Source organism: Schistocerca cancellata, chromosome 7 (assembly GCF_023864275.1).
Source record: "Schistocerca cancellata isolate TAMUIC-IGC-003103 chromosome 7, iqSchCanc2.1, whole genome shotgun sequence".
NCBI lineage: Eukaryota > Metazoa > Arthropoda > Insecta > Orthoptera > Acrididae > Schistocerca > Schistocerca cancellata.
The window spans coordinates 178,718,972-178,739,430 of record NC_064632.1 but is presented as its reverse complement, the minus strand read 5'-3'; the positions used below and the strand labels follow the sequence as shown (position 1 = coordinate 178,739,430).

Below are 20,459 nucleotides of genomic sequence, written 5' to 3'. Positions count from 1 at the left end.
AACAGTCTGCAATGTCGCACTGTGCCAAACACTTTCTGGAAATCTAAGAATGTGGAATCTGCCTGCTGTCCTCCATCCATGGTTCACAGGAAATCATGCAACAAAAGGGCAAACTGAGTTTTTTACTACCATAGCTCTCTATGAAACAAGTCTATAATCCTCTGAAGTTCCTAGGTCCTAGGAAAAGAGAAAAATCACTCAAAAGTTTTTTGATTACATTGTGAGCAATGTTTGAATAACAATTGCGCAATTAGTGGTGTGGTGCAATCAGTAAGGGTATTAAGTGATAGGTCGATGGCTTGAGTTTGATTCCCACTGCTATCCAATTTTTTTTTTATGGTTGTATTTTACTCCTCGCAATGTTAAACTATCAATTATAAAATTTAAATACAGTTTAGTAATTTGATTTATATATGTAAAATTAATACATGCAATTTACACTTAGTTACAATTACTTTATTTGAATACTCAATATAGTTAAATGAGGATTGTTTTTATATGGATCGTTTTAAATGATTCATGTCTGATTTAATCATTTTCTGAGATATTGCAACAGTCTTTTAAATGATTCATGTCTGATTTAATCATTTTCTGAGATATTGCAACAGTCTCTACAGTTGTGAATAGCATTTTGTCAAGTGTCTGCAGTGATTTTTCAGAAAGACTTATCTTATTGGAAAATGGAACCCAAGCAAGAATTTCCTGCCAGAGAAGAGAAAATTTAAAATTTGATGAAGATCTTAAAAAAAAAAAAGTGCTCTTCATTAAGCTTATTCAGTTTATAAAGAAAAATACATGATAACCAAAAAAAACCTCACGCACCTGTGTGTCCTGCAGCAATAGCTGAAGGGCAAGCAACTGCTGAGCAGGTTATCGAAATTATAACTGCTAATTTCATGGTAAATGATGAAGATTTCATATTATACACCGAACCTGAGGAACAAAATCTTCATAAAGAGATTGTAGATTTTCTCATTCTCTCTGTCTATCTATGCCCACATAGACTCTTGCTGTATGCAGCCCAGTTTTACTTGTAACAGTTTCAAAGGACAGATGCAAATGGTAATGATTATGATCCAGACAAATATTCTTCTCATACTCTGGTGTCCCTGGCTGATAAGAACGTGATTGGTTTTGCTGATGCTCATCCAAAACGGAAGTCCTCATCACTAAAATGCTGATTCCCAATTTTGAAAAAAGAAAAAAAAGAAAGAAATATCATCTCCAGATTTGGAGGGAAAAACAGAACAAGGTGGCCCTAGAAACAACAAAATATCATTCATTAACTCTGAAACATGGGAAATATTTCAGGATGCATGAGACTGTTACGAATAAGTGATGCAGAGAATATTACAAGAATGGGCAATGGCTGTCACATTCTCATATTTATCAGAAAAATTTCAGTTTATTGCTAGTGATACCTGGATACCTGGGTAAAAACCTTTAAATGTAAACATTCAATAAGAAAGTGAAAAATCGCCAAATTTGTCTGTAAAAATGACGTTGCAAGTGTGGAAGAAATGGTGGAAGCATCAGAGAAGTTATGTATACAGACAAAATATAGAACTACAAACTTCAACCTCGATTGTGCAGTTAACATTGACCAGACTGGATGCCAGTATGAATCAACCTATAACAGGACCTGGATTACAAGGGTGTTAAGACTATTTTGGTAAAAAAATCCATCTCTACAACACCACCCACTCTTACACAGTGTAGTACAGTTTAACCACTCCCCCCCCCCCCCTCCTGCATTTTTTTTAATGCAAGAAGCTGGCAAGAAATCTGACCCTCAAGATGCTGGTACCACAAAGAAATTAGAAGAAGAATACAAGAATGTCGCCATTACTTGTTCCAAGTCAGGAAAACTAACAAAAGAGCTTTCTGCAAAATTTTTGAAAACAACATTAAAACCATATGCTGCTAACAACAAATTCCTTCTATTGGTGGGTTCATGGGAGTGGCCAGCTAGATTTGACAGTGCATAAAGAAAGATTTGGCAATGAGGAAGGCAAAGTAAAGTGTACAGTGAAGATCACTCCATTCAAATGTACTCATCTTGCTCAACCCTGTGATGTATATTTCTATCGCCAAATCAAAAATCTAATTAAAAGATTACAAAGTGTAACAAAAACAGCAAGAATTATCATCAAGGAAAGATGCAATTAAAATACATCTGATTACACTACATCAATTCATTGCTCCTGTTTTCACCCTGTTGATTTGATATGCTCGGTATGCATTGAAACTCACAGAGGGAAGACCATTTAAAACATGAATGAATAATGTTTTCCACTGAAGCATATTTCGGAAAAATGTTCTTGCTCAAAAATGCATTCATAAAATCTGTATGGTGAAAATAATATTTAGGTTTTAAATGTTTATTTAATGACTATCGCTCAAAAAATGTAATGCAACTGCCTGTAATAAATAAAAAGCTTATAATTCCTCACTAGAATTTTTGTAAATACTACTTTCATACAGAACTTCACGCAGTTATGAAAATTCACTGTTTAACTGTTTTCATTATTCAAATTAAAGTAATCGTAACAAACTATAAATAGCAAATATTAATTTTACCTATATAAATTGAATTGTTAAATTATATTTAAATTTTAGAACTGATAGTTTAACACTGCAAGGAATAAAATACAATGAATAAAAAAACTGGCTAGCAGCGCGAATTCAACTCGAGCCACTGAATTATCACTCTGTATGATTACCAACTGTGCCTTGCCACTAACTGCGCAATTGTTATTAAAACATCATTCATAATATAATTAAAAAACTTTCGTGGACTTTGCTCTTTTCCTACGGCCTACTCGAACGAAATATTTTAGAAACTTCAAAGGGTTATATACTTGCCAAATTGGTGAGACGAGTTCTGCACCTTTCACTTGTGAGAATGCAACAATCTCTTTTCTTTCCTTAATCCACTTACTTGACACACAGTTTTTCAGAGCATGATTTACGATCAGTTTAAAGTTTGCCCATAACTGCTTTATGTCCATCATAATGGAACGAAATGATTCCTATTGATTGTCGAAGTAGGATGCTAACAACTGCTTAACTGCTCTTTCCAGCATAAAAACTCTGCTAGGCTTCTTGATAGATTTATTAATTTTAGTAAACATTGTCACAATGATGACACCATGATTACTAACCCCATTTCTACACTGATACTGTTAATAAGATCAGGCCCAACTGTAGCTATAGCTACAAGGTCTAAAGTACTTCTATTTCGAACTAGCCGCTCAAGACAGTTTTCAGAACATGTGTTCTGAATTACTTCATAAAACTGTCTGCCCATATCATTTGCAATGACTCCACAGACATCCCAGTATCTATTCAGTAGGTTGAAGTCACCTAATCTGCTTTGTAAGCTCTATGATTTCGCTTTGCATATTGTCACGAGTGTTCGTCACAAGCCCTCAAACTATCCTACCCTAAAAAAACCATGTGGATTCTACATGTACCCTACTACATGAATAGCTGCTTCCTCTATGTAATGCAACCTTAACTTATCAAGGTGAATTCTACAGTTCTCCAACCCACACTGCAGATCCAAAAACCAGCAGCTAAAACTGTCAAGGATTGACAGAGCCACTGGTTGAGATATTCCTGTCAGTCCCAAACCAAAGTACCAGTATCGACTCTGGGGACAATACTGAAAATAATAACTAGTAAACTGTCACTACCCCCCCCCCCCCCCATTTTGTGTGCCTGCTTCAATCGAGATAAGGGTGAATTGGTGAAAACAATTGGCCAGTAGTCACCCTCTGCCTCATGCAACAAAAACATGTTATAACCTGCCACTCATTCTGTGGTGAGCACAGTCCCCCATGTCATGTACCCTGGAAAAGTGCTTTGGCAGCACAGCCCATGGGCAAAACAAGCGATACCTCAAGTATCCTATGTGACATGCCCATTTTTCTGCTGCTGCTAAACCCCAAAGCAGCAGCCTGCAGATGGCCGCATAGCCAACAGATTCCTCAGCTACTCATGAACTGCAGCCTCTTCTCCTGTATCTGCACACAGCATGTACACTCCCTATCCATCCCACTAATAAACTTCAAATGAAAACATAAGTCTGTTCCTACACCAGTTCACTGCATTTTCTGGCAAAAACAAGCATGGATACAGGTTACTACGTTCAAAACTACACATCTGCGTGGTGCAGGTAACGCTAAGCTACATTCCGAAAACTACAAGTCACAAAGAATGAAAATAATAATAAAAAACAAGATCTATTGTCTTATAGACAACGATTTGTACATCAAAACTTATTAAAAACATGAATGCGAGCTACTACACTGAGATTTTCATTGACACTAAATCACTGCACACTGGCAGACAAGTTACTGCACTGCACAGTTTAACACATTCATTTCAACAACAAAATTATATCCACAATGTTTACGTCACTCCATTTTCACATGAATATATGTATGAGAGGAAAACAATGGCAAAGAAAAGAGAAAAGAAAGGAAAGGAAAATGCACACTTGGGTTTACTAGTCTCTTGGTTTCCTGTACACAGACATTGCACAACTCATCTGAAAGCTGAACTTCCCTGAAGCCTGCAGAGCACCTATAAATCTATGAATCCTTTGTGGGCCTCAAAAAATGATGGTTCTTAGGCCTACTGTGAAATATTGTCTTCATATCTCCGCAGCAAAGCACCTAGACTACATGTTTACTAGCACTTCTGAAATGCGGTTTGCAGACAACAGGAATTTGTTCTGTTTCTTTATCTATCCTGTTACTGCCACTCCTCATAGCTCATTGCATACATTTATTTCCACATGTGTTTCTATCAAATGTTGTTCAGAGCTCGTTTAATTCACATCTGAAGTTGTTAGCAGCAGTGGGGTTTTTTGACGCACCAGTATAAGATTTTGTGATGGATAATGAAGTGAGTGCAGGCAAACACTTGTTTGTGTGCTTCAGTTTCCTGTAAACCTTATACCACAGTTCATTACTTGGTGTTCTCTCAGAGTTTATACAACCACAATGAGAATTACACTATTACTTCCTGTTACAAAATATTGAAGGGAGGGCCCAATATCACACAGAACATCACCCAGGACATATGTCAGAGGCATCAGCAATCATGGAAGCAAAGTGCCTGTTTTAAGTATGATGAAATCTCAAGCTCACTGGATAAATGATGCTAACAACACGTAATGTGAACTATTCCCATGTTGAATGAGAATGCTAATGACTGTAAGTAATGCCTTTAAGTCTGTATAACAATTTAAATAATTTCACCACATTCAGTGCTTGCTTGTTTCATTTTTCTATTTTGCCACAGCTACACGACCCCGACAATGCTCCCTACATTTATTAAAAGCGTGCACCAGATGAAGATGAGTCGCTAGGTGATTCAAAACATGTCATCATAAATAAATAAAATTGAAGCATCACAAAAGATGAGTAGTTGCAGTTATTTCTGAAACTGTTTAAGTTATTTTTGTTAGGACTTGACACTAATAACAGAATTGCTGCTTCTGAAAGAATCAAAAGTGAAGTTATAACATCAATCACCTACAGTGAAGGAAAGAAAAAGTCCACATTAAGTTACTACAGTACAACCTCACTAACTCATTACCTATGGGACTGAGAGCATGGTCGGAATACGAAAAAGATCAGATTATCAGAGGAACACTTTTATCAACCCTTACCATTACAATACAGTACATTAAAACTTTAGTTTTCAATTGGAAATACTGTCTGAAATAGTGGGTGCCATGTTAAAACCGTAATGAAATGAGAAGAAAACGCCGACATACTAAAAATTCTTATTCAAAAGTGTAATGTAAAGTACTGCCTGTATTCTAAAATATGTCTGTATCACATGGCAAGATACTGCTGCTTTGAGAGAAAGTTTAGCAGCTGTACATACCTTATTACAGTACCGCAGTGACACACAACTGTTTTTCAATTAACTGCTTAAAACATGAGATCACACAGTAAAAAAATGTTCTGTTCTTAAGCAGTTCAAAAAAGGTCTGTAATAAGCTTTCGCTTAGGAAATAACAAACTTGACTTTGCCACGATGTTCTGCCATTACCTATCCACAAAATGTCTTTTGGGGTAGACGCAGAGCTTTGTTCAATGTACTGAAACATTATATCAAATACAATTTGACCATCTGTATGTTTATATTTGAGCCAAAAGTCCATTGTCTTTGTTGCTATCATGATCTTTCTCATTCTCATTGGTTCTTTGAATTACAGGGTCAATGATTTGATTGTCAGTTATTCTTCTTCCATTGTGCAGTCAGTGTCAGCTGTACTGGTCCATTCACTTACATCACGGTGCTTAACACTCAGTTTCTATTTTTTACTTTCGTCAATTGTTGCACTGTCTCTTTCATCTTAATTCTCTTCACTCGTTTCTTTTGATGTTACACCTTTAATTTCATTCATTTTTGCCTAGTTTGCAACAAGATTTTTCTAGCATTGATGCTGACATTTCTTCCCAAACTATGGCAAATCACAACTTTTATATTAATTGATTTCATTGCTTTAAGCGAGTTGATGCCTTCCCATCACTTGAAACAAACTTCTGCCTTCCTGGGTCCTCTCTAAAGTTGATCAAATGTATTTTTGACAATATCACTTCTTCAGCCACTCACTGAATCCCTGGTCCATGGGTTGGATTAGACATGTTGCAATGGAAGGAAGAAATAAAGCTTTTATTTTGTCTTTTAAAGTTCATCTTCAGACAGATCAAGTATCACAGCATCAAGTCACAGCATCAAGTATCAATATGGTACATTTAGGGAGTTTTTCTATTTCATGTATTTTGTAGCAACAGGAACTAATTGGTCACAAAACCATACCTTAAATGGGCTGGATTCCATCTATGTTCACTTTTGGTTTCAATAATATACAAGTAGTGATACAATAATAATGTTTTTGAACCCCCCACCCTTTTTTTCACTTTTTTGATCACAATGGCATCTTGTGACTGCCATTAGCAGCACTACAAAGAGCAATAGTAAATTGCAAGTTTTGTAACTGTTACAGACTGATTTTGTGTAGCAAGAAGTCTTGTAGCGAGCATTTTGTAGTTCGAGACAGACTCATCAATGTTATATATGCCTGATTAGGGGTTAGGTTTAGCTCTGTAAATAAGTTTTCAAATTTCAGAAAAAATTCATTGGCAGCTGTCTCATCAGCAGACAGCTTCTCACTATGAATAATTACATTTTGAATGCCATGTCTAACCAGTCTTCACTGGCCATAAACTTTTCAGTTTCCTGTAATTTTTCATATGAAATCAGTGCCTTTTCTTTCTGATTGGTCCAGACAACAGATTTCCTTTCCTCCTCTCCTGCTCAAAATTCACCTACAAAGCACTGTCTAGAATTTCACTTATAGGTTTTTCAAAGTCTTGCATATTTCCAGTCCTTTCACATCATCGATCAACACTGTATGACTTTAAAAACTTTTTCAAGCGCTTTCAGATTCTCCACCAAAAACATTATCACATGCTTACATTTAATTCAGGCCATAATTTAGTTTTAAACACTTTAATAAGTGACAAGAACACTATACTGATTTATAAGACAAATATGTGCACAAAAAGCTTATTGATCGAGTTAGAAACAAGTTATTTCATACTAAAACTGATCCAACAACAACACGTATCAGTACCTGTATGTCTACTGATCAATAGCGCAAATGATGGGTCATTAACGAGTCCTAATAAACAGTGGAAATGAGATAGTCAGGCTAAGATGGGAGTCGGATGATCCAAGAACAGATTTGCAAGGTTCAACTGCATTAAAATCGTAAATAATTAGTATTTATTCCACAGCATGTGGTTACAACTGGCATACCATTTCACTCAGAAACAAGGACATAGAATATGACTATGCTTAATAAACATCAAGAAAGTCAATCTAAGGAAATAACAGTTTATGTTACTATATTTTTCAGTATTACATCTCATTAATGGTATCATAACCTGTTTTAACTTCTTAGAAAGTCATCATCGGATGATGTGAATTTATTACACAGGGGACAATATTAAAACAGTGAGGAGTTACTATCCCAGGGCATCTCAGCTGCACTTCCGAGTATGTTACATAGTACATGATCAGCTACAAAGTCAAAACTGATTATCATATTATTTGTGTGACTTAAGGTTTAAAATTGCCGATAAAGGAATTTGGTAAGAAAAGTACTCATAGAAAGTAAATAGTTTAGGAGTAAAGTAGCAGAAGGAGAGGTTGGGGAGGGGTAGCTGATGGTTTGGAGGGTGGCAATAGGTGTGCAGGATAGTAATGGGACACACTAACAGGAGGCAACTGGGTAGAGGGTGTGAGTGCAGTGAGTTACTGAAGATTGAGGCCAGGACGATTACTGAAGCAAAGGATGTGTTGCAAGGTTAGCTCCCATCGATCTGTGAAGTCCAGAAAATCTGGTGCTGGAGGGGAAGATAAAGAGGGCACAGACTGTGAAGCAGCCCACTGAAATTGAGTCTGTTGTCCTCAGCAGCATGTTCACCACTATTTTCACGGTCACAGTGTGGTGGAGGACACTCATCAAAGTCGACAGCTGGTTAGTGGTCAGGTCCACATAAAATACTGTGCAGAAATTGCAGTAGATATGTCATGGACTCCTTTCTCTGACAGGATAGGATAAGCTATGACAGAACTAAGAGTAGGATGTGCTAGGTGGGTGTATGCAGCAGTTTCCACATTTGGATCTTCCACAGGGATGTGACATTTGTGGCGCATGGAGTTGAGAATGGGAGTGGCATAGGGATGGACCAGAGTGACGTGTAGGTTGGATGGGCACAGAATACCACTTAACGAGGGGTGGGAAGGGTCGTGGGTTTCATATCCCTCATTTCTGGGTATAATGATAGTTCAAGCCATGGTGAAGGACATGGTTCAGTTGCTGCAGTCGGGGGTGATACTGGGTGATTTAAGGGAATGCTTCTTTACAGTTGATTCTGAGGGGTGGTGGAATCATTAAGTGTGTCTGAGGATATGGTACGAGAAATCAATTTGCAGACTATGTTTTTGGGAAAGGTAGTGGTTGGTGGGTAGGTGGGTGTGGGTGTAGGTTGGGAGGGAGTGGTGGTGGAGGTGGGGGGTGGAATTCCTGTTTGTGAAGGTATTTTGGTACCTTCAGTATACAGGGCACGGAAATTCTCATCAGTCTACAAGATACACCTTCCATGGGTGGCTAAGCTGAATGGGAGCAACATTTTTGTTTGGAAGGGGTGACAGCTGTCAAAAGTACGTTCTGTGAGTGTTAATGGGTTTGAAATGGACAGATGTATGGATTGAGTGATAAGGGAGAAGGGGCACACTGGGCTGAGGAGGACTAGATGAAGCGGATGGAAAAGGGGGTTGAGCTTGTGGAGAAATGAGTGCAGGGTTTCTTGTCCTTGGGTCAAGATGATATCAATGATCCTGTACCAGACAAGGGGCTTGGGGTTTTGGGAGCCTAGGAGGGTTTCCTCCTGATGGCCCATAAAGAGGTTGGCATAGGATGGTGCCATGCAAGTGCCCATGGTTGAGCCATGGATTTGTTTGTGTCTTCTTCTCAAAGGAGAAGAAGTTGCATGTGAGGATGCAATTGGTGAGATGTGTAAGGAATGAGGCTGTAGGTTTGGAGTCAGAAGGATGTTGGGAGAGGTATTGTTCAACAGCTACAAGGGCATCAGTATGAGGGACATAGGTTAGAATTTTGTTTACAGGATGGTCACAGTGTTCCTCCATGGTACAACGCCCAGTCAGTGTAAGTTATGTCTGTATTGACAGTTTCTTTCCATAAATTCTGCTCCGATTTATGTCAACACAAAGCAAGCAATTTTATACAATGTGTCTTACCATTATTTTTTTTTAAATCCTCAATGGCAAATCTGAAACTGCCACAGGCCCTTTGGCATACTCAGTAACAAACTCTCATCCCATGAGAGCATCACATAACACACACTCATCAGAAGTCAAAAATTAATTGGCAGTAGTTAAATTATTTTCTCTAAAATATAATATTGGTGTAGTATGTCAACAGGTGCTTCCTGTCATGATTTGGTTAGTTATATTGTATTACCAAATCAATTTCTTCTCTGTCATCCAGATCTGTTCACCAAATCACTTACATTGTAATTGCAATCTGAGAAGGTACTTATGCATTCATCATCCAGCAACAACATAAATTTTTAGAGCACTGAAAAACTTACATGTTATAGTCAGAAAGCTCATCAAAGTTGTAGGCACGAACACGATGATGGGTATCTGCTGCAAGGACTGTCTTTCCATCACTGCGACACCAAAGGCAATTCACACGCACTCCTTCCCAGGAGTCAAGTACATTGCCTTCAAGATCCTGTGAAGACAGAGTTCCAATTACAGATGATCGGAAGTGTAATTTAAATGTTTTCACAATGCAACGAAAGTCATGAGCAAGTACAGTTTCAGGATGCCACAGTGGGTGCCACAGCAGGAGCCATGTCAGGCAAATACCATGGTAGGAAATACACATGAAATGTTGCAGATAGAGGTATGGATATTAAGACACCCATAGAAATATACTGGTATTGTCTAGTTACACAAATCCTCAATACTATCTGGAGAATGGTGGCAAGAATATGAACAATGGATGGAAAAAAGGGAACCACTCTCCTTGCTGAGGCAAGATTTATCTTTCGAATAACGTCCTTCCTCATAGCTAACAGACTCAAACGTACATGCATGCATGCACGCACACACACACACATGCCCCCCCCCCCCCCACACACACACTTAACTGTCAGAATGTGTGAATGATACAGAAGAAATATGTGCTTTAGGGATGTCCAGAGCCCGAATGCCAAACATGCTCTGCTGGTTGATCACACAGACCACTTGCACTCCTGTCATCAGTGCCAGTTTCCCTGAACAGCAGAGATAAGAGTTGCTCTCCAATATATCCTCTCATCCCACCAACCTTCTAGTTTTAACCTCTGAAAGTCTAAACTGTACTCTTTTTCCTGTACTTGTTGGAATATAATCTTATTTTATTTATTTACTTATTTTTTATTCTCCTTCCACCAGAACCCTTCCTTTTTTTCTTCTTGTTACTTTCTCTGGTTTTATTTCTCTTGCTTTATACTCATTCTCTTCTCAACCTTTTTCTTTCCCTTTCATTCCATTAATTATTTGTTTATCAATAACATTATTCCTTTTACCTGTAATTTTCTCTTCCTCTTCAATTCTATCTTTACAGCTCACTATGCCCATCCCTCAGGTCATCTCTGAACTGAAGACAGTATAACTGTCATTAACCTCCTACCCTTTCCGTTGCCTTTGCCTTCATCTTTGACTGTCTCCTTCCCCCCTCCCCCGCCCCTTACCTTGCAAAATGGTCTGAATTTTAAGTAATCTGTCACCATGTACCCCAAAAAGCACACTAACCTTCACAAACCAACTTCTTTCAGCTTCCATAAGATGAGACCTATTGTCTGAAAATTATGAGTACTTTTGATCTATTTTTGTGTGTTTCTGGACTCTGGGCAGCCTCTCTATCATTAATAAATTTAACAATTTTTGTAATTCAATATTCTTTTTTTTTTATATAATTATAAATTACTGCCATGTTACCAATATATTTGTACAACTACAAGCTACTTACTATTAAATCACTACAGTCTTAAAAACAGTTATCGAGACTTACAAATGTACTCACACACTGATAAAACTGCCCACGGATGCCACCCGTGACAAATTTTTTGCCATCACGATGCCATGAGCAGGAGGTAAGGGAGTCCTCAGGCGAATGCGAAACCTTCACACGTAACTCGTCTGATTCGATGTTCCAGATCCACAGCTCTGGGCAGTCTTCAGGTCCACAGGCTACCAAGTGTGTGCTATCCGGACTCCATGCAATGTAGGCAACTCCATAAGAATGACCCTCAAGCGTCTTGCGATGTGTGCATGTCAGTGTTTCCTGTTAGACACAAAAATTGTTATTTGTGGCACAGATTTTTTCATAGGTTCCAGAAATTCATCAAATTCATTAGTTCATGAGATAAAAAGGCTCTAACAACATTCTAATAGTTTCACTTGGTCTACAGAGTAAATTAGCTTGAATCTTTTTAGCCTATTAAAACTGTGTTCTGGTTCAAGAGTCAAACCTAGAGTATCTCTTTTGAGGATAGTGCTTTTATTGACTGAGCTGTACAGGCAATTCCCGACCCACACTCACAGCTCCATTTCAGTTATTATCTTTCTCTTACTTTCCAAACTCCTCTCCTTCTCTGTATACGTTCAATATCCCTTGTTAGTCCTGTGTGGTATGGGTCCCACACACTCGAGCAATATTGTGAAGTGCACAATTTTACAGTTCTGAACATTTAAAGCAGCTTTCCAGCATCTGCGCCACTTTGAAATCTTATCAAAATCTGACTGAATATTTATGCAGCTTTTTTCAGATAGTACTTCAGTACAGATAACTGCATCATGTACAAAGAAATCTGATTTTACTATTAATATGAACAGCAAAGGTCCCAACCCACTTCCCTGGGGCACACCTGAAGTTACTTCTACATCTGATGATAACTCTGCATCCAAGATAACATGTTGCATCCTCCCTACCAAAAAATCCTCAGTCCAGACACAAATTTCACTTGATAACCCATACGATCATACTTTTCACAACAAGTGTAGGTGTGGTACTGAGTCAAATGCTTTTCAGAAATCAAGAAATACTGCATCTACCTGATTGCTTTAATCCAAAGCTTTCACTATCTCATGTGGGAAGGGCGAATTGCATATCCCTCTTAACTAGTTTTCTTGGAGGAAAGAATCCAATGGAAAATGGCTCAGACGCAACCTAGGAGTTATTCAAGGAAGAATCTCTTATTATGCAGCAAAGTGTGAACTGTCTCAGAACTTCTTAGTGACATCATTTCTTCCAAGAGTCCTAGTTGAGCAAAATATGCAAGTAAAATTCTATCAAGTTTGGAAACTATGAGATAGGTGCTGGCAGAAGTGAAGCTGTAGAGCCAGACTGTGATTTGAAGACTGATAACTCAGGGCATAACCTGAAGCAGGACCCACTGGCTCCAAAAGCTTGCCTAACTACAACCTTCTTTAATGTGTGTGTTCTGACACCACTTGCTGAGTATATTTTTTATCTACCTAATTAAATAATTTTGTCAAAAACTGATTGTTTTCATTGTTATAAGGTTTTTTAATGTATTTTATGATACTATCAAACACTGTAAGTCATGATGTACTTTATGTTCCAAATACTGGTTGATACATTTTATAACACAGGTGACATTTGGTTGCCACACTTTCACGCATTGTATATTGTTTAATTGTTGATAAAAGTATTTAACTGAATAGATAAAAAAAATCTACTCACCAAGTGGTGGCAGTACACATGCATAAAAGACTGTTGTGATTGGTAAGTTTTCAGAGCCAAAGGCTCCTCCTTCAGGCAGAAGGGTTGAAGGGGAAGGAAGAAGGGTGAAGGAAACGGACTGGAGAGGTCTAGGAAAAGGGGTAGATTTTGGGAAAGTCACCCAGAACTGTGGGTCAGGAGAGACTTACCACCATATGGAATGAGAAGGAAAGACTGATTGTTGGGGGATGCATCGAATGAGATTTGAAAACCTGAAAGCTTAAAGGCCGAAGATAGGGTAATATGCAAGACAGAGATTACTACTAAAACATTGTGCACAAGAGTTAAAAGCTAAGTGCATTGTACTTAACAAATGTGGGAGGGGGGGGCAGTGAAAAATAGATGGGAAAGACAATGAAAGTTGTAGAAAACTAAAACGGAGTGAAGCAGAGAGTAGTTACAGTGAAGAAAAGTTGAGATGGAGGAACTGGAATCCATTTCAGCTTTTCTTCACTGTAACTGCTCTTTGCGTCGCTCTGGTTTAGTTTTCTACATCTTTCACTGACTTTCTCATCTATTGTTCACTGCCCCCCTCCCACCTCTGTTAAGTACAGTCACTTAGCTTTTCACTCTTGTGCACAATGTTTTAGTAGTAATCTCTGTCTTGCATATTACACTGTCCTCCACCTTTAAGCTCACAGGTTTTCAAATCTCGTCCGATGCACTCCCCAACAATAAGTCTTTCCTTCTCATCCCATACGGTAAGTATCCCCTGACCCACAGTTCTCGGTGACTTTCCCAAAATCTACCCCTTTTCCTAGACCTCTCCAGTCCTTTTCCTTCACGCTTCTTCTTTCTCCTTCAACCCTTCTGCCTGAACGACCACTGGCTCCAAAAGCTTGCCAATCACAACAGTCTTTTCTGTGTGTGTTCTGCTGCCACTTGGCAAGTAGATTTTTTTATCTATCCAATTAAATAATTGTATATTGTTAGTTACTTAAAATTTTTAAAAAAATCCTGTGGATTATCTTTCTGTACAGATAGCAAGTCTGGCCTCTGTGTGTCTAGAAATAGCTTTCAGACCCTGATGACTTACAATAGAAGGCAGTCATTATACCTGGCAAGCCAGTAATTTGCGGAGTATTCTATTTCAATTATTTATTGAATTGTGTACATATCTCATACATATTCTTGTTAATATTATGTTTATAATAATGTAGTTTGCCCGGTGATACACCTGTATACAATGTTTTATGCCATTTGTATACACTTAATGTATTGTTTGGTCGCTGACTGTTTTTATACATGACATCAACTGAGTCTGGCACGCCAGCAATATATGAAACATGCCTATGACATGTGCTACCGAGAGTCTAGTTTTTGGATTAATATATATATGTGATAGCAAATTGCCAGCTGCTGTCAGTTATCACATTGTTGTACATAGAGCAAAGTTCAGAATACGATCTTGAAAGGTCTCACTGTAGTGTGGATCCTTTTCTAAAATTACAGAATGTGGCTACTTTTTACTTGTAATTAAGAGTGATTTGAAAATGACATGAGATACAGATGTTACATAAGTAAAGAATTTGTACAACAATGTTTTTTCTTAATGTGAGGTATGTAAAGTGTTATTTATACATGGTGATGCATGCAGACCATTTAGTGCTTTTCCATGTTCGTTTTACAGGTGCTTGAGAAAGACAAATAGTTGAAAATAAAATTAAATAAACATCACATTACAACGTACGATGGACCATGTTTGCGTTTATTAAGTTTTAATAAGGTTATGCAGACTTAACTAGAGAACCATTCACTATGACAACTGAAGGACACAGTGCAAAAGCCACTGAAAACTTGCCTTCAGGCCCAATAACCTTCAGTGGTTCAGATGTAAAAACAATAGTTTGACAAGATTTCAGGATTGCAGTCAGTCATCGTAAACTCCACTCCACGATATTTTGTCTGGACACCTGCCAGTCAAAATATCATTGAGTGACGTTTATGACAACTGACTGCAATCCCAAAATCTCTTCAAACATTTAATTCACCAGGAAAATTTTAAATTTCACAAACCAATAGTTGATAGTTTACCGGACCATGAAGAACGAATATTAATAATAAAACAAAACTAAAAAACAAAACACTGTGATCAGGCCCTTCTCAGGCCTCAAAGACCATGTGATGTACATCTACATCTACGTGATTACTCTGCTATTCACAATCAAGTGCCTGGCAGAGGGTTCAATGAACCACCTTCATGCTGTCTCTCTACCGTTCCACTCTCAAACGGCATGCGGGGAAAAATGAGCACTTAAACCTGCTGCTGTGACACGCTCCACTGTACGGCATCATCCAAATTTGGTGTGGAGGGGCATGGGGTCAGCCACTGTTGATGTTTAGACCTCTCAATCATACAGCTCCTCAGATGGCCTTATGAGGCTGAGTGCACCCAGCTCCAGTCCTCCAACCAAGGAAATATCCCCAGCAGTACCAGGAATCAAACCTGGGCCCTCCGCTTGGAGGAAATTTACACTGACCACCCAGTTACGGAGACAGACATACTAAAATATGCTAGCCCATTATTTTCAGATCATATGGAAAAGTCACGTATCACAAACTAATAAATAATTACTTGATCACGGAGTATAGATAGAAGTTATGGGAAGAATGTTGGGAAGAATTTATAAATCGTAGTATGCAGAAGGGGAATTTGACTCTTTCTTAAATATATTCCTACATCACTTTCATTCTTGTTTTTTTTTTTTTCCTTTTATAAAAATTAAAAAAATTGGGTAAAACTGAAGAAGAGCAAGGATAAGAGATGGCTACCGTATTTACTCGAATCCAAGCCGCACTTTTTTTCCGGTTTTTGTAATCCAAAAAACCACCTGCGGCTTAGAATCGAGTGCAAAGCAAGCAAAAGTTCTGAAAAATGTTGGTAGGTGCCGCCACAACTAACTTCTGCCGTCAAATATATGTAGCGCTACACAGACATGCTTTGTAGGCACAAAGATAAATACTGGCGCCAAAACCTCTGCATCAGTAAATAAATTAAAAAAAAGGTGGAAGACGAGCTTTTTTTTCTCCGCCCCGAGTTTCGACCACTGCATTTTCATACATTATCCAACGAAGTAAGTACAAATTCCGTATTGTTCATCTTCGAATGTATTAGAATTTCAATGTACTACGAAAATCCGACTGGCAAGACTGTTTGGGATGTTTTTCAATATGGCCAACTCTACGTTCTGAATTTTTTCCTACCTGTGAGAAGAGATGGTTGCTAATAGTAACCTGATGAAATGTGAATCACAAGCAGTATTCTCTTCACCATTCACAATAAGAATAATACGAATATAAACATTTTCCCATGTGTTCTTCCGTGTTTGTTGCTATCTCATTTAAATCCTGTCTGCCTAATAAACTACGAAACTAGAGTGAGACAACAGCAAACGCGGAAGAATACACTTATCGTGTCTGTTTATATTCGTATTATTCTTAGCCTAATAGTGATACAGTCAGAAATGAACCACGGCAACTGACTAGATTTTTAAATCTAAGATGACTCTAATTTCTGTGCAGAATTTGATGTACTAAAGAAGCGGCCGCAAAGATTTTCAAACGGAGAAAAATTTTCGCCTAACTCTCGTTCAGAACATGTTCTATCATACGCAGCCTATTATTTGGTTCTTGTTGATCATTCTCAAAGAAAGCAGCAATGTAAGTAACAACAAATAGCAGTCTCTTGACATTGCTTCACTAATGAGACGATTCGCCTCTTTTTAGTTGTAAGCGGCGGCAGCGCGCACAAAAGCAAGCCATGCCGCGAACGGTGACAGGCCGTAAACACGCACTATCAGAATGCGACAAACAATGCATGACACAGTACAGTGATGCATTTTCAGCTTAGAGTGACGTAAACACCTATAACAGTGAAAATGGCACTTATCAGATCAAACAAAATAAGCAATCGATTCAAACCAGACGAAGCACGTGAAAAAGGAAGGGTACCCGTATAAATACGGACGGAGCGCCTGACGCATAGCAATGGCTACCTGGTAAAGCTTACGACTCGAACCAAACTACTGTAGCTGTATCGTCATTCATTCGACCTAAATTGTGTCTCATATTACAATGGACCAACTTTGTTTCGATTTGGAGGTGCGGCCTAAAACTTTTCTCTCCCCTTGAATTTCGAGACTCAAATTTCAGGTGCGGCTTAGACTCGGGAAATCTTTTTTTCCTTTGTTTCGAGTCTCATTTTTCAGGTGTGGCTTAGATTCGAGTGCAGCTTAGATTCGGGTAAATACGGTAACTGCTGGCAATGAAGTACCTGCAGCAGGAAGAAAGGCCTCTATTTCAGAGGCCAAGCTGTAGTCCATTGCTGAAACACTATCACAACAAGTACAGCAAACTTGGAACACTATTATACATGAAACGAATAGTGATCCAAATGAAACTGATGCCCCAGAAAGTAACTCTGGCAGAAATGGTGACATCAAACCACTGACTACCAAATTCAATGATTACTTCCTCACAGTAACAGCAAACACTGCACCCACTAGTAAATAACCAAATACATAAGCATTGAATTTACATGTGCACACACTGCATGCTGCACCAATAGAAAATAGCCTAAAAATATAAGCACCTCAGGAGAATACAAAATACAAAGTAGTAATAATTCTGGTGACTATGATGGTGTTCGTAGTCTACTATTAACACCTTGTGTTGGTCTAATAGGACTACCTGTAAGCTATCTTTGTAATTAATCTATGATCCACCATGTAATTCCTAACAGGCTTAAAAAGACTGTTGTAGCACCCATCAATAAAACTGGAGATATGGAAACAATGTCTAATTAAAGATCCATTTCAATTCTTCCAATATTTTCAAAAGTCCTTTGAGGAAGTAGTCTATGGTGGAGTACTGACACATGTAACTCAGCGAAACTTATTAACTGCCTCTCCTAAAGGATTCTTCACACAGAAAACCATATAAGATTTCACAAATGAACAATAAAAATTGTCTGTGCTGTGGACATGGCTCAGAAGTACACAATCACAACCACACACCCAATTGCCTTCTCAGTTCAGAGCAGCCATCTCCAGATGGCACTTGTTAATGGGACAGTTTCCTGCTGCCGCCCAACATCCACTGGCACACCAAATTCATCACCGATAGTGTTGCCCACTACCAGAGAGAGCACTGCCCACCATGGACTACTTTGGTTCAGCCTACTACTGGTGCAGATGGAGATCCTTCTGTCAACAGGCACATCATATGATGGGCCGCCGATGACCACTTAGTTCCTGCAGCTCTGGCAGTCCCTACAGTTCCTGCAGCTATACAGTCCACAAGTTCTGTTCAGAAGAATACAGTTTTGACTTAGCAGTCGCTATTTAACATGCAATAGGATACCAAATACATCTGCACACAGTGTTGCCCAATGCTAGAGACAGCACTGTCAGTCCTGGACGCTTCGCTTCTGCTTAGTACTGGTGAAGATGGAAATCTTTCTGCCACTGACACGCAGTTCTTGTGGCTCCAGCAGTTGCTACAATTCCTATAGTTACACAGAACATGAGTTCTGGCAGTTCTCTTCAGAAGAATACAGTTCTGATGCAGCAGTCGCTATTTATCGAGCAACAAGACAGTTAACTATGAGGGTTTGCATAATACATTCAGTCACAGCAACTAAATCACAGACTGACAAGAGAGAGCACAGTTATTTAGAATTTCATAGGATTAGATATAGGATCTCACATGACACACATCAAACTGTTACCAGAAGTTAAGTAAATTGTACACAATCATTGTTAACAAATGTTACTGGTTATTCCGTATTGTGTTGTCACATTTCTCTTCTAGTCCTGTCCTGCTGAGCAAATGCATATGTATATGAGGCCATCAAAATGTTTCTGTTTGAGGGCATTGCTACAGCATGTAAGCAACGTAGTGTGACTGATGCAGGTACATAAGCACCAAATTGAAGGCAAGGGATAAGTGTGGCATTCACAGTTTTCTGACTCACATGTAGTAAATGCAGGAATGTGAATTATGGTGATGTTACTACCAAATGCATCAAAGAGGACCAATATACCATTATTCCTCTCTTGGCCGCCGAAAGATAAACATCAGCAAATGACGAATGTGTACTGTGAAACTTGTCTGTCAAAAACCACTGTCATGGAATGGTGCAAGAAGGGGTGCTGCTGCTTCATGATAATGCACATTCCCATATTGCACATGTTGTAAGGCAGAAGTTACGCCATCTAAATTGGGAAACACTCTAGCACCTGTCCTGTACTCCTCATTTCTCCCCATGAGATTGTCATGTCTTCAGTCCCTTTCACACAGCAGAACACAGTGTTTTACCCAACAACCCTGGTGACAGTGAGATCATCATCCCTATGCTCAAAGCAATTTTATCCAGTTGGCATACCAATTCTGGATTGTAACACCTCCAAATGGCAACCTTTTGATCTCCCCCGATAGTTATTACAAGAACGCATAGTGCCACCTTTTACAGACCAACAATACGTAATAACTTTCTGCTTCCATGGATTTCTGGGCTGAATTGATAGTAACATTCAGTTACAACATCCGTTAGTATTTTTTGTATCTTTGATAAACGCTGTGATTGTGTAAACCACAAAAACAACTTTAAAAGAAAAGAAAATCGATTGAAATTAGACAAGTTGTGGGCCTTAGTACTAAATCAAATGAATAGTACCAAATCTTCCCCCATTACAAACTCCATATCATAAGTCAGTGCGACTCTGCAATCTTAGGCAGAGATCTGACAACATCAAAAATCAACAGCTGCTTGTATTAAAGCCTCTGATGATGTCTCCAGCACTGGAAAATGAAACATTGGAGAGAAAATTACGTCTTTGACTACGGCCTTATTCCCATAAAACAAATATCAGCAATTACATTTTATTTATTAGAAATTTGAAACATTCATCATTCTTCTCATATATTGTTTCCATAAAACTTAATTTTACTGGCTAGCTTTAGGCAATTAATGCACAGCCATATATGCAAAACTGTATACATGATCCCTTGGCCGATGACAATCAGCCGATGATTTTGTATCTTG

At 38.5% G+C, this 20,459-nt stretch overlaps 1 protein-coding gene across 2 annotated transcripts in view; it reads right to left on the bottom strand.

Annotated features, from left to right (window-relative positions):
- LOC126092586 (WD repeat-containing protein 26) overlaps window positions 1-20,459 on the bottom strand; it is a 146,152-nt gene that overhangs the window by 60,103 nt on the left and 65,590 nt on the right. For both annotated transcript variants that reach the window (XM_049908273.1, XM_049908274.1), the window contains 2 exons: window positions 11,693-11,953; window positions 10,209-10,354 (listed from right to left, as the gene is read on the bottom strand). In XM_049908273.1, the coding sequence (XP_049764230.1) occupies window positions 10,209-10,354; window positions 11,693-11,953 (407 nt within the window). The remainder of the gene's footprint in view (window positions 1-10,208; window positions 10,355-11,692; window positions 11,954-20,459) is intronic.